Raw genomic sequence first — 13507 nt, 5'->3', positions numbered from 1 at the left:
TCTTAATGCATTGTGTTGCCTTCTTAAGTATCAGTAAATGTTTTCACCTTTTGTAATAGTTATGTATGAGTCCCTCAGCTGTTCTCATTGTAAATAGATGGATCTCAAAATCATACAGTAACATTTGGAAAGTGTTCAAATATGTAGAAGATGCTGGAAAACCAATTAATGTGCAGGATCTGGCCCTTGAAGATTCAAGGGTATGTAAACTTTTGAACGGGGTAATTTAAATGAGATATTATTTTGTCTTGTGGAGTATATAAACATCTGTAGTGTTAAATTGTTTATTTAGGACAGTACTAAATAAAATAGCATACAGTTTTCATGATCCAACAGTATTTAATTGAACAGAAATTAATTATAAAAATGGGTTAAAAAATGTACTTGATCCATTATAGTCCCTCATGTCTGCTGTTTTTATACAGTACTTGTCACGTCCGTTCTCAAAACTTTGGCAGTTTGATAATACCCAAAATCAACTGCGGGCGGCAGATTTCCCATAACACCTGATGTACTTGTTGCATCATAAGATGGCATCTACACTAATATTAGTCTGTTTCTGTTTCTACGCAAATATTTTCTTTCTACTTCTTATGCTGAGGTCACCGGAGCCACCAGATCCAGTCTGTACCCAGCTCAGATGGTGGATCAGCATCTTGAGATGACCTCTACAGCCCTAAATGTCAGCGGGGACCACGTCAACTTGATGAGCCCCAGAGGTGGATCATCAGTGAGGAACGCTTTTGAACCCAGATCAGTCCTTTGCTATCTGACTTTGCTGCAACATGGAACTTTTGAATTATTGACACACTATTATCCTATTTAAAACTGTAAAGTTGCTTTGACACAACCTGTTTTGTTAAAAAGCGCTGTATAAATAAACGTGATATATTAGACTTGATATTGGTTAGTTGGTTATTCATTTCTGTTTCCTCTCTCTCTTATTTATTCAGGAGGAGTCTGATGAACCAGAGCTTGAAGATGTTCCGGGGATAGTTTGCCAGATCTCTTCATACAGCATGCTATTATTACGGCTTCAAGTGAGGGTGCTTTTTCTTGAACCCCTGTAGAACCAGGGCCTGGACTTGGCTAAACGCTCCAACCTGCAATACAGCTAACATCAGGGATTCTCATCTTCTGAATGAGTGACACTTGTCTGCACAATTACTGTCTGCTCTAATTCTTTGGCATTATATATGCACACAGCCTTATCACTAACAGCAGTTATTGAATATAAACCTGTAAAAAGAAATAATTTTGTAAAATGTTTACATTTTGTACTTTTATTGTTGCTGCTGTCTTACATTTACTAACTTGTTGTTAGTAACGAAGCTGGGTAATTAAGGGCAAAAAAAGCTTTTGTTTTAAAAGGTTAAAAAAGACTTATTTCATTTATCGAGCTGTACCAAAGTACATTTGATATTTGTTAATGAAATGCTTTTGCATTTTGAGGTTGTAAAAGTTTTGTGGTATTGTGGAATTTTATTTTTTATTTTTTAATTCTACAGTGTGTAGAAATTAATTTTTCACAATAAACAATATACTGTTGTATTTTAAATATTCATTTTCACTGTGTTAAATGGAAGAGGTTAAGAAAATTCTGTTCAATGAAAGTCATTACTTAAGTTTTTTGAGTTGCATGTTTTTAAAGCAGTCGGTTGCCACAAAATTTAAGTTTTGAGCCACATGATTTTGAGTATTGTGTAATTAAAGTATTTCAGTTTACTACTAGGTAATATTGAGTTAAGTAATGCTCATATTTTTTTGAGTTTATATAACTTAATTTTTATAATTAAATATTAATATTGTTTACTTAATGCAATGGCAAAAATTATTAAAAAGTCATAATAATAAGTCATAATAACTTAAAATATTTGAGTAGACCCAATGAAAAAAAAAAAGTAAACTATAGTCAAAAACTAAAAGTAGTATGTAATAGAAATCTTTAACTTCTGAGAATGTATTACTTTAAGTTTATTAACTCAAAAACATTTTTTGAGTTCTGTTAACTTATCGGGGTTTACAGTGTACAAAGTACACAAAGTGTACAAGTCTTTATTGAGGGTAAATTTTGTGTTCATTTTAAAACTTTTATTCATATTTCATTTCATTCTGCTTGATGTTGCCTGCGAAGGAATATGGTAAATTTGAAAATATTCTAAGGCCTTTGAAGCAGGTTGAAGTGTTATTGAGGTCATTAGCCTGAATCAGGGGTCTGAGCTTAGTGCATGTGGTTTATTCTTTTTGGTAAATTGGTAAATGCACACTTTTTTTGTGATAAAAGTGCATTTTTTTGTCACATCCACAATTGCATGCTATACTGAAAACAGCTGTGTGAACGATCAGCATGACGTTCAGATGATCTAATATAATTTTCTGAAGTTTCTCTCATCATTGTCCAGAATGGTATTAAGTATTTAATTGGTAATTGCATTAAATTATGTTTAGTTGTTTAGGTGTTTTTGAAATACCATTTTCGTGTTTTTCTGTTTTCTGTTGTCTGATTGGTCACCTTTGCTTTGGTGGGCAAGGCTACTGTTTAGTTATAACATCACATCTGAGTAAGTACGGCAAGACAAATCAAAAACAAACAGCAGGGGGCGATGTTTTCATGTCTTGCAAAAAGACATAATCATAATCATGCCAATCATTATAAACAGCTGCTTATCTCACTTTCACATTTATGTAGGCTATATTTTATTACTAATTCATTTATATAGTCAAGGTGGGAATTTAAAGCCTGGGTCAAGTTAAATATTTCCCCTTATTTTACTAAAGGATGATATTAACTTGTAGACTCCTCAAACAAAAATTAAGAACAGTGGGATCTGGTTGTTGGATACTATTTTCCATAATTAATCAAATCAATTAAATATGTTAAAGTTACATTAATTCCATTCAAATATATCACCAATTTAAAATGGTAATGTGAAGATGTGAATCATGAAGGCTTAAGCTTTTTTGCCCTCTGTGGTCCATAGGAGCAATAACATTGGTCACTCTCTGTCACATACAAATTGATCGTTTTTTTATGACTGTAGTGTTACCAGTTTGTATTAGAGAGAGTGAATTGTTGGGATGCTTACTGTACGTTTTATATTTTGTACATTGTAAAGAATTTATTATGACTAAATAATAATAATAACTATAAATTATATGTGAATTAACAACACCCCCTCATTGCTAATAAAATATAAAATATTCAATAGTCGTGGATATTTTCCCTCTACCTTCACTTTTATTTTCCCTCTTGACTGCACTGCATAATGCACAAAAGTCAGTCTTATAAAATTAAGACTGAAAGAGCTTTGTCTGTTCCCTACAGATTTGTTTTTAATTTGTTTAAATTCAAATATGGCCTCCTCCTTTAACATGGACTTTAATACTTCCCTATGGGCGCCTTTCTGACATTATTATGAAAAGGACTTTGTTCTGTAGTGCCTGATGTTTATTTGAGTTGTAATTTTAGATGTTCTGGAAATACCCTGCCCCCACAGACCATCTGTTTGTACTGTACATAAGCTGCAGGTGGGCCATTGTATTAAAAAATGAAAGAGGAAAAAGAGATTGCTAGTTGGAGTTTTTAAATAATAAGTGAATAATAAAATGGCAAATCTATGACATGTACAAGCTTTTATTCTTTTAGATTTAGATGTTAAGCATTAGTGCAAGGTCTAAAAGTGTACAATATAAGTAATTTATCATATAAATGAATTAAAACCAACAGTTTTCCCTTGATTTCATGTAACTGGTGTCAGTAGGGTTAAAGTTCAGTTGCAGTTGTGAAATGTACATTTTTGGAGAATGATTCAATAATGTGATGGCATAAGTTTTATTTTATGTTATTTATTTGTTTATTTTTTTTTTATGTGAAACGACTTACCCAGAGATTGTTAAAAGAGATGGTTTCACCGGATGTGGGGTGTAAATAAGTGAAAGGGGCGATGCAAACAGTCTCACAACCCACAGACATGGGTTTTCCATCTTCATAAAGTAGAGCAATGCTATCAGGCATCATTTCATTTAGATGCCTTTGTTATTTTTATATACAAAAATAATACCTCAGAAAGTGCATAAGCTTTGCAATTTATCAATTATAGACCTAAGAGTGAGTAGAGAAAAACATAAATATACAGAGCTGGTGGTGTGAAAGATGTCCAGCTATAACGAGTTTCACAGCTGATGTGTCAGACTATTAAAACTTAACCATGACATTCAGGAAACATGTTATTGAGTGTGTTGTCTAGTTTCATCAGATGCAGACACTCATGACAGAAAACTGTCATGGCCTATAGATGATCTCATAATGCTTTATCAAAGATTATGTCAGCAGAGTTATATGCAAAAATACCCTCAGCTTCACGGTTAAAATTAGACACTGCAAAATTTACTGCAAACATGCATTCATAGTGATGTGGACAAAATACTTTATCTGTTTATACCAGCATGGAGCCAGTTACTGGTATTGCTTTTCCAGTAATAAAACATTTAAAACATTTGCTGTAGACTCATATTTTCAAAGCGACCAACAGGAGCAATACTAACCTATCTTTAGTTTTTTTATTTATTTATTTTTTAATACTGACTTACAGATAATTTACTAACTATTTTATTCAGTTTTGCTTGCTAGATTAAATAGTTTATCATCAGTTAGTAAATTTCTACATATATGAATGCCTTCCACAATAGAGAGTTGCTGATCTTTGCTGTTACAAATAAGAATAAGCATGCATTTCAAACAGGCAAAGCAGTGTGATGAAATCAGCACAAACGTACATGCAAATAAAGTTCATAGTAGATATGCAAAACTTTGTGGAGCCAATTTTCTCGTGTCTATTTTGGAAAGTACAGTTTTCATTGCATATGTGCAGTTTTCATTGCATACGTGCTATGCAGGTGCCTTTCTAATTCTGCACAGAACCTGAGTTCTGAGTTATGTTTTGCTTTGGAAAGCACATGAGGTTTTGATTGCACTGTGACACAGTTTCCAACTCCGTTTATGAGCAAATGCAAGATGCGTTGTGGTCTGTGAAGGCTACTGGCTAAAGTATTTTGATTGCATGTGGTAGGTGTGTTGAGAGTGCTTACGTGTGTGTGGGTGGGTTGGTGGTTAGGTGAAGGGCATCTAGTCCCTTAACTTTGCCATACAGCAAACTAACGTTTTGAGTTCAAATATAGCACTGTCTATCACCTCGGGTCATGATGTTCATCCTTGATGCAGAAATGATTTTATTCTGTTCAAACCCTCATTAAAGTGCCAAATACCAGATAAATTAATTTACATTAACCTAAAACAAAAGCTCTACAACAGCTTAAGGAAACGTATATCTGTATTTGTCATCAGGACCACTGCTCCCCATATATTTGATTCCTTTTTTTTAATTAATTGATTTATATTTCCTTATCTTCTTCTAAATCTCAATATAAATCAGGAGAAACATCAGACACATCATAAATTACATGACTAAGGCCAACTTTATTCTGAGTCTCATGAAAATGCTTAAACAGTTCTTTAAATACATTCATGAGACTGATTAAAATTAGTCTTAGTCAAGTAACCTAGCAACACTACAAATTTTCAAGATGTCATGATTATAGGAAGGAAAAGTAAAACTACAGAATATATTGGTGTACATCAACTATCACCTCCTTTTCGTATGTGTGAAAAATGCCTTGAAAGTGTGAAATGTGTTTGTAAACGTAAGTGCGATTCACATTTGCAGGATTGCGCGTTGACTTTAGGCCTGTGCAAATTCGAGAAGAATAAAGGGTTGTTTGCATGTTTTGCATACTGTAACTATGGCCCCTTTCCTATGGAAAATAAACTTGTTTAAGCAACTTTTCACACTCCATAACCAGCACTGTCATTTTCCATCATATCTGAAAATTTTACTTATTTATTGTGTTTAATAACATCCAGTGTAGGCTGACTCCAAAGCTCACAGCTAGCATTTTATGTATCATACACACACAATTAAATACGTTTAGTTCTTTTAATTTTATTTATATTATGTAATTTTTAATATTCTGCTCTTTATTTATATTAAAATAGTGATATTTACCTTTATTACACACCACAATCAGGTTTCATCTTAACGTTTACACGCACGCCAAAAAGGCTCTTGTAGCAGGAACGCTGTTTTCTCGGATTTCTAACTTTAGTTTCTCCAAGCACATAAGCAAAACAAACAAACGAAAAAAAAAAAGGTAAAATTCTCGGACAGCAAGTTAAAACGCTTGCTCCAAATAGATGATGGCGTAATAAAAATAGATGATGGCGTTTGGTTTTACATGATGTGACAGAGCGCTCTTTTCCTCAGAAACTTTGGGGAAAAAAGGCAGGACTAAAAACCTTTTAACGTATTAAATGAGTGTAAAAAGTGAAAGTACTTTGTATGTGGTATTTAATTATTTATCGGACTAACTGCCAAAACCCAGCAGTAAAGCTGCATCAGTAGCCTAGTTAGACACCGCCTTTTTTGTTGTAGGTTTTGTATACGTGAAGAGCTCTCCGAATATTATTTTCAGACATGTCGGATTTTATGCTTCCACACTGTTTTGGCTTTTAACGAATATGGTGTTTCATTCGTTTTTCTGTTTTTGTCTATGGCTTTTAAGTGGTAAGTTATGTTTTTATTGCTTAATTCAGTTTTTGTGCCACAGTCAAACTATTCCAGTATGTTCTAGTTTGGATGAAAACAGGAATGCTTATTAAAGTAAGTGTATAGTGTAAACTAAAACGTCATCTTCGTTTAATTTTCGCTTAGAGTTTGTAAACTTAGACCCAGGAATGTTAAATAATAAATCGAATGGGCAATTTACAGCATTTAACGCTGCACAGTTAGCCAAAATACATCAAATTTAATTTGTAGCCTACATAAGATAATCACTTTAAAAGTACAGCTTTAGTCCAAAATGTAACTTCACTGTCCTTTGTGGTTCCAAACCTGTACGACTTGTAAATATCCTATAAAAGAAAGTATTTTGCAGTTTCCTCTTTTTAAACATTCACAAAGTGAATAATACTGTAGCACCAAAGAGAATAAGCCCACACATATTTGACAACTAGTGAAAAGCATCATCATTTATTCACCTTTATGTCTTTCATGTTGTGATGTTCTTTATCTGTGAAACACAAAGAAGATATTCTGATAAGCAGTGGCGTCCAAACAATTGACTTTCACTGTATTGACAAAGAAAACACAGATTATCTTCTTTTGTGCTCCACTGATGGAAATCAGTCATATGGGTTTGGAATGAGATGAGGGAGAGTAAATGATGACAGAAACTTCATTTTAGGCAAACTATCCCTCTTCCCACATTTCATTATGAAACAGTTATGTAATAGTTCATACTTATTAATTTTTATGTTTAATAAATTGTAATGGAGTTTTATGTATTGTTTAAAAAAAAAAAACTCGGAAAGATATCTGAGATGATAATCTGTGACTGTTGTGCCGACTCTTTTCTTCAGGTTTGTCTGGTGTTTATACAGATGAAACTGTGACAATATTAGTGATGGAGGGAGATTCTGTCACTTTAAACAACGATTTTACTGAAAGAAAGAGAGATGATCAGATACTGTGGACATTTAGACTTAATAGTTCAGATAATCGTATAGCTCAAACCAATACACAAAGCATTTCGATATCTGATAGTGGTGAGAATGAGAGATTTAGACACAGATTACAGATAGATAATCAGACAGGATCTCTGACCATCACAAACACCAACAAATTACACTCTGGACTTTATAAAGTACATCTCATCAGTGGAGTGATTAAACACAAGAGCTTCAGTGTTCATGTTTATGGTGAGTAAAATGAATAAATTATTATTAAATGCAAAGCTGATCATCTAGAATCACATTGTTATTTATTGATCAATGACATTAGAGGATCTTTACATGTCATTATAGTAACTGATTGTTCCTGACATATTTTTTTTTTCATGTTATTATAGGTATTCTGCCTGTTCCTGTTATTATCAGAGACTCTTCACAAAATTCTTCATCATCATTAGGATCATCAATGTCCACATGTTCACTGCTGTGTTCAGTGTTGAATGTGAGAGATGTCAGTCTCTCCTGGTACAAAGGAAACAGTTTATTGTCCAGCATCAGTGTGTCTGATCTCAGTATCAGTCTCTCTCTACCTCTGGAGGTGGAATATCAGGATAAAAACACCTACAGCTGTGTGATCAACAATCCCATCAGCAACCAGACCAAACATCTGGACATCAGTGGACTCTGTCAACGAAGTTCAGGTACAACAGTATAGTTGGGACTTTCACACTGAGCACATTTACTGTGTCAGAATTGCTTTCACTTTGACCTGATAACTGCCAAAAAGTGTAAAAACTCCCTCAGAGTCCAACTGATCCAGTTAATAATGTCATGCTGGTTTATTTATTAAACGTTTTATAGAAGTAGATGAACTTGTGTTGTCTCTTAAGCATTTGAATTAATTATACCTTTTTAGGTGTGCTCTTAGATCTGAGTTTCCCAGCACATTATTTGAAGGTTATATTCTTAGCTATAAAAATTATAGAAATGAAACTTCATAGACGGGCGAGTGTGTACGAGCATAACATAGCATCCCAGCTAACATGGAATATTCATGCAACTTTCACTAATATTCTGCAAAGGTTAAGATACAACAAACATTTTTAGATCTTTCTTATAACATTAACACAATTTTATTGATGTTTGCATTCTTATGATGTTAAGAGAAATATTCTTAGAACAATGTTCTTGGAATGTCTTCATCATGTTGTGTTTAATGAAAGTTATGGTTATGGTTGAGAGAACACATTCTGAGAACAACATTTTTAGAACATCCATTTTATTTTTGATGAATGTTTTCATTGACCTTCTTGGACTATTAAAAAAGGTAAGAACTATACAGGTAGGAGAGTGCTGTAATAACATTATCAAAACCCTTCAATATTCTAATTATGACAGGAAAACTGGATATTTTTAAAACATGAATTAGTTATCTAGGAAATCACTTTTATTCAGTTTAGAGGAGTACACTGAGCAAGATTTGGAATAATATGTTTTTTTTTTTTTTTTTTTCAATATAGAAAATAGTATCTTGTTTGTCTGTAGTAGTCTAATGACTGTGTTTTATCCATTACAGAATCCAACCAAACTTCCAACAAACTTCTTGTTGTGTTGGTGTTGCTCTTAATGCTGCTAGTGGCCACTGCTGTAGTTGCGTTAATAAGATGTCACCGCAGAAATTACACACAAGCAAAACAACAAGGCAAGTATTAAATACAACCAAATATACAGAAGTGTAAAAAAATCTTGGAAACACAATTTCAATTTTTTTTAACATTTTGTAAATTATTATCAAACAGCTCAGAGTAATGACGAGGAGGTTGATTATACAGATGCAACATTTTTTAAACACAGAGATCAAGAAAAGGTAAGATACGTTTGCTAATCTCTGCACTAATTGTCTTTGCTTAAAGAAAGCTTGATAAGCTGGTTTAATTTGTTTGTCTACTTGTTTTTATTTTTTTATATACATGGTGTTGTATCATTTACCACTCAGACATCATACACAACAAAACAAAATGGTCTAATGGTTCTTAATGTGTATATGCTTGCTTGTTTTCTTTTTTTGGATCAAACAATGAATCCATCCCTAAATCTACATTTAATTTTGTTTAAACATGATTCAAACCTTCACATCACTCTAAGGATCTCCTGTTTGTTTTATGTGCATTGGCTATGACTTTTGACTTTTTGACTGTCAATGATTTTAATTTTTCCATTGATAATTGCTGAATTTCATTTCTTATTTTAACCGTCTTTGTGGGAATAAAACATCTCACATAGTGTTTTTTGTTTGTTTGTTTGTTTTTGATATGTTTTGTCATTTTCATTTTCTGCATGTGCTTTAAGCATGTGTAACATCATTATTGTGTTCTCATCTCTCTCTTGTATGTTTCTTAACAGGGGGCTAATGGACACGATCAGACAGTGTATTCGGAAGTTGTTTTGAGATGATGATCATGTAGACTATCGTACAGCTCAGTTTTTTTTTTACAGAGCAGAGCATGTTGAGGTGTATGTCAGTACGAAGCAAAGCTCAAAACCCCAGTTAAACTGCAAATGCACTGGTTGTGACTGAATTTCATCATAAAATTGAAGTAAAATAATTTGATCTTTCAAAGACCACATTTCTGGAGAACACACAGCCGATGAATAATATGACATTTTTTTGTGATTTTCATATACTCATACAAAAGTACAATAAGGCCAAATGTGTTCTGTGCCATAGGATGCTTACAAAATCACTGTGCTAAGGGCTCCCTCTGCAGACTCTTTGTGAGACTTACACAATAGTATACAGTAGTCAACATTTGAAGTGGATCAAAGAAGTTAATCAAAGTTGTCCTAAGACAAGAATCTGCATTGTTTTGGTTTTAGGACAACTTTGATGAAAGAATTTGATCCACTTCTAATGTTGACTACTGTAATGGGTTTGGCTCTGTGCAGGTAGATCTGTGGGACAAAAATCAAAATGTTCAAAATGAAGGAAAATTAATTTTTAAAAAGTTCAAAACGTTCAACTGCCTTTGACCAAAATCACCATTAACACAGGTCATTTTCAATTTATTGCTGCCTAGCAATATTTCTAAAATATCAGTTCAAGATGTAATAATAATCTAAGATTCTTTAGATTATTAATGCGATTATGGTGTAATCTATGTTTAATTTACATAATAAATATTGTAATTTAATGGAAATGACATGCAAGAAGTTTCTCTTGTGCAAGTAAATCTTGTAAGGTACTTGTAAGTTTTACATTTTATTTTTCTGAAGAAGGTCTCACAATGTAATATAGTGCACTATATAACAACTGTTTAATGTTTTGCAATAGTTCTCAGTATTATCTATGTTTGTGTGAAGTGGATAATTTATAGACACCAGATGAAGCCAAAATGTCAATAACATCTGAATAAATATCTACAATTTGGTAGTCAGTCTAATCTGACAAACCCAGTTCAGTTCCAGATTTAATGTTACTAATGTGATTTCAGTTTTATCTTTATTCAAATTTTTTCAATGTTGATATTAGTATTGCACTGAAGTCTATATGAAGGCTTCCTGTCACCTTTTTTTCTGCTTTGCTTGTTTGTTCTTTTGTACTTGATATGTTTAAGCTGTTGAAGTGATTTGTGTATTTACTGAACAAGCATTATTAAACATTCTCTCTGCACTGATTATGTTTGTCTGCCACAGTAAAGCCGTGATGTAGAGGTTTGTCCAATGTCATGTTCATAGAAAATGGATGTACATTTATTGAAGACACTGATTGAACAATCTATCCATATATAAAGCTCATTACAGTTTGACATTGCGCAACTGAATTGCAATGTCTGTTTTACAAGATATGAAATGCCTTGGTGGAAAATGTTAAACCGTTAATGAGGTTAGTAAGTCAGGGGTCTGAGCTCAGTGCATGTGGTTTATTGTGCTGGGTAAATGCACAAAGCATAATTCAGTGTGTGTGTGTTAAAAATGCGGTTTTGTTGCATCCACAAGTGAATGTTATAATGAGAACAGCAGTGTGTGAACCAGCAGCATAAAGCTCAGATAATCTAAGGAGATATTCTAACTAAAGGGACATTTGACCCAAAAATGAAAATTACTGCATGATTTACTCACCATCAAGCCATCCTAGGTGTATATGTCTTTCTTCTTTCAGACAAATACAACCAAAATTGTATTAAAAATGTCCATATCCAAGCTTTATAATGGCAGTGAATTGGTATTAATATTCAATAGTCCAACGGAGGTCCAATAAAGTGCATCCATCATAAAAAATGCTCCACGTGGCTCCAGAGGGTTAATAAAGGCTTTCTGAAGCAAACGGATGTGTGTGTAAGAAAAATATCCACATTTAAAAATTAAAAAAACATAATGTCTAGCTTTCTCTAACTGTTGTACATGCATTCACACACATGGATTGGTATGGTGCCTCGATATTGAACTTCCAAAATGCAGTTTAAATGCGGCTTCAAATGATCCCAAATGCGGTTGTAATCCCAGCCGAGGAAGAAGAGTCTTGTCTAGCAAAACTATCAGTTATTTAAAAACAAACAACAACAACAAAAAAAAAACTATTTAAATGCTTTTTAATCTCAAATGCTTGTCTTGCCTTTCTCTCCCTGAACTCTGTGTATTTTGACTCAAGACAGTTAGGGTATGTAAAAAAACTCGACATACCCTAACTGTCATGAACCAGAACAAAAACAGTCTAGGCAGAGTAAAACAAGATGAGCGTTTGGCATTAAAAAGTAAGTAAGTAAAATAACCGATTAGACCCTTCTTTCTCAGCTGAGATAGTTTACAACCACATTTGGGATTGTTTGAAGACGCATTTAAACTGCATTTAGGAAGTTCAAAATCAGGGTACCACACCAGTCCATTATATGGAAAAATATGCTGAAATGTTTTCCTCAAAAAACATAATTTCTTTACGACTGAAGAAACAAAGACATGAACATCTTGGATGACAAGGGGGTGAGTAAATTATTTGTAAATTGTTGTTCTGGAAGTGGACTTCTCCTTTAATGACGCAATGAAGTTGCTTATGTGTTTGCATTTTAGTGCAATTTAGAGTTGTGAAATAAAGAGATACATTTTGCCCAGAAAAATAGTCTTGTCCTAAATGTCCTAAGAGTGAAACTCCAAAGAAGATTTCCAGCAGTTTCCTGTTTTTTTGGTTTTGTTTTTTTTTTGTTTTTTTACATTAGGGTGATACCTAATGGTTGTAACATGGGTCAGCTGTAACACTTCCAATTTCTGAAATAAGAAACAAGTTACAAATCACCTAATTCACTCCACACGTTAAGTTGAGTCATTATTCCACATGTAAGGAAGTAGAGCCCTGTGGCAGACAGCAGATTTTGAAGAAAAAATACTATTTTTGAGGTAAGAAGATGGCATCTCACCCATTGTTGTTTTTTTTACAGAGCTGCTATGTAGACTAACTGAACTTATACCATAATTGATGAACTTCACACAGTTATTAAACTGAACTAAATCAACAGTGAACTGACTTTAACTGAAAAAAAAAAAAAAAAAAAAAAAAACTGACTGTTTACTACTCTCCTTTTTTAGACCTTGGCAGAAATCACACTCTGGCCCTCTCCCCCTTGTCGGGCCCTTGGAATCATCCTAACCTTCCAGCCTGTTACAGCAGCCCTGCTGACACAACAGCAACTTTAACCAAATACCGAATCCATCCTTGAAACAGATTTCAAGCCTACCAACAGTAACTGTGAATTCTGCGCTTATAGGGACAAACTGCAATGAAGAACACTGTGGTCCAAACAGCACTGACTTTTACTGCAATGTGAAAAAGAAAAAAAAAAAACAGAATATATCCATATTTGTTTAATAGAAGAAGGCCAATCATTGTTTTGGAATGATATAAGGGTGACTAACTGTAAATAAATAAATAAGTAAATGCATATGATCATTGTG

The 13507-nt window shown here is 33.3% G+C and overlaps 2 protein-coding genes across 2 annotated transcripts in view; both read left to right on the top strand.

Moving 5' to 3' along the window:
* LOC127153406 (natural killer cell receptor 2B4) overlaps positions 1-13507 on the top strand; it is a 39006-nt gene that overhangs the window by 17962 nt on the left and 7537 nt on the right. The window lies entirely within an intron of this gene.
* On the top strand, positions 6407-11284 carry LOC127153582 (natural killer cell receptor 2B4-like). The gene is made up of 6 exons (XM_051094759.1): positions 6407-6620; positions 7475-7813; positions 7963-8265; positions 9141-9266; positions 9364-9431; positions 9968-11284. Exons 1-6 carry the CDS (start codon positions 6575-6577, stop codon positions 10016-10018), a joined length of 933 nt encoding a protein of 310 aa, XP_050950716.1. The 5' UTR covers positions 6407-6574; the 3' UTR covers positions 10019-11284.

This window comes from Labeo rohita, chromosome 22 (genome assembly GCF_022985175.1).
Source record: "Labeo rohita strain BAU-BD-2019 chromosome 22, IGBB_LRoh.1.0, whole genome shotgun sequence".
Classification (NCBI taxonomy): Eukaryota; Metazoa; Chordata; class Actinopteri; order Cypriniformes; family Cyprinidae; genus Labeo; species Labeo rohita.
Note: the sequence above shows the minus strand (reverse complement) of the source record. Positions and strands in the feature narration are given on the sequence as shown.

Bases quoted from the DNA above. Each gene is read 5' to 3' on its own strand.
- LOC127153582 (XM_051094759.1), top strand. From the start codon at position 6,575: ATGGTGTTTCATTCGTTTTTCTGTTTTTGTCTATGGCTTTTAAGTG. The intron at 6,621-7,474 runs GTAAGTTATGTT...TCTTTTCTTCAG, and splicing joins TTGTCTATGGCTTTTAAGTG to GTTTGTCTGGTGTTTATACA. The intron at 9,432-9,967 runs GTAAGATACGTT...GTTTCTTAACAG, and splicing joins AACACAGAGATCAAGAAAAG to GGGGCTAATGGACACGATCA.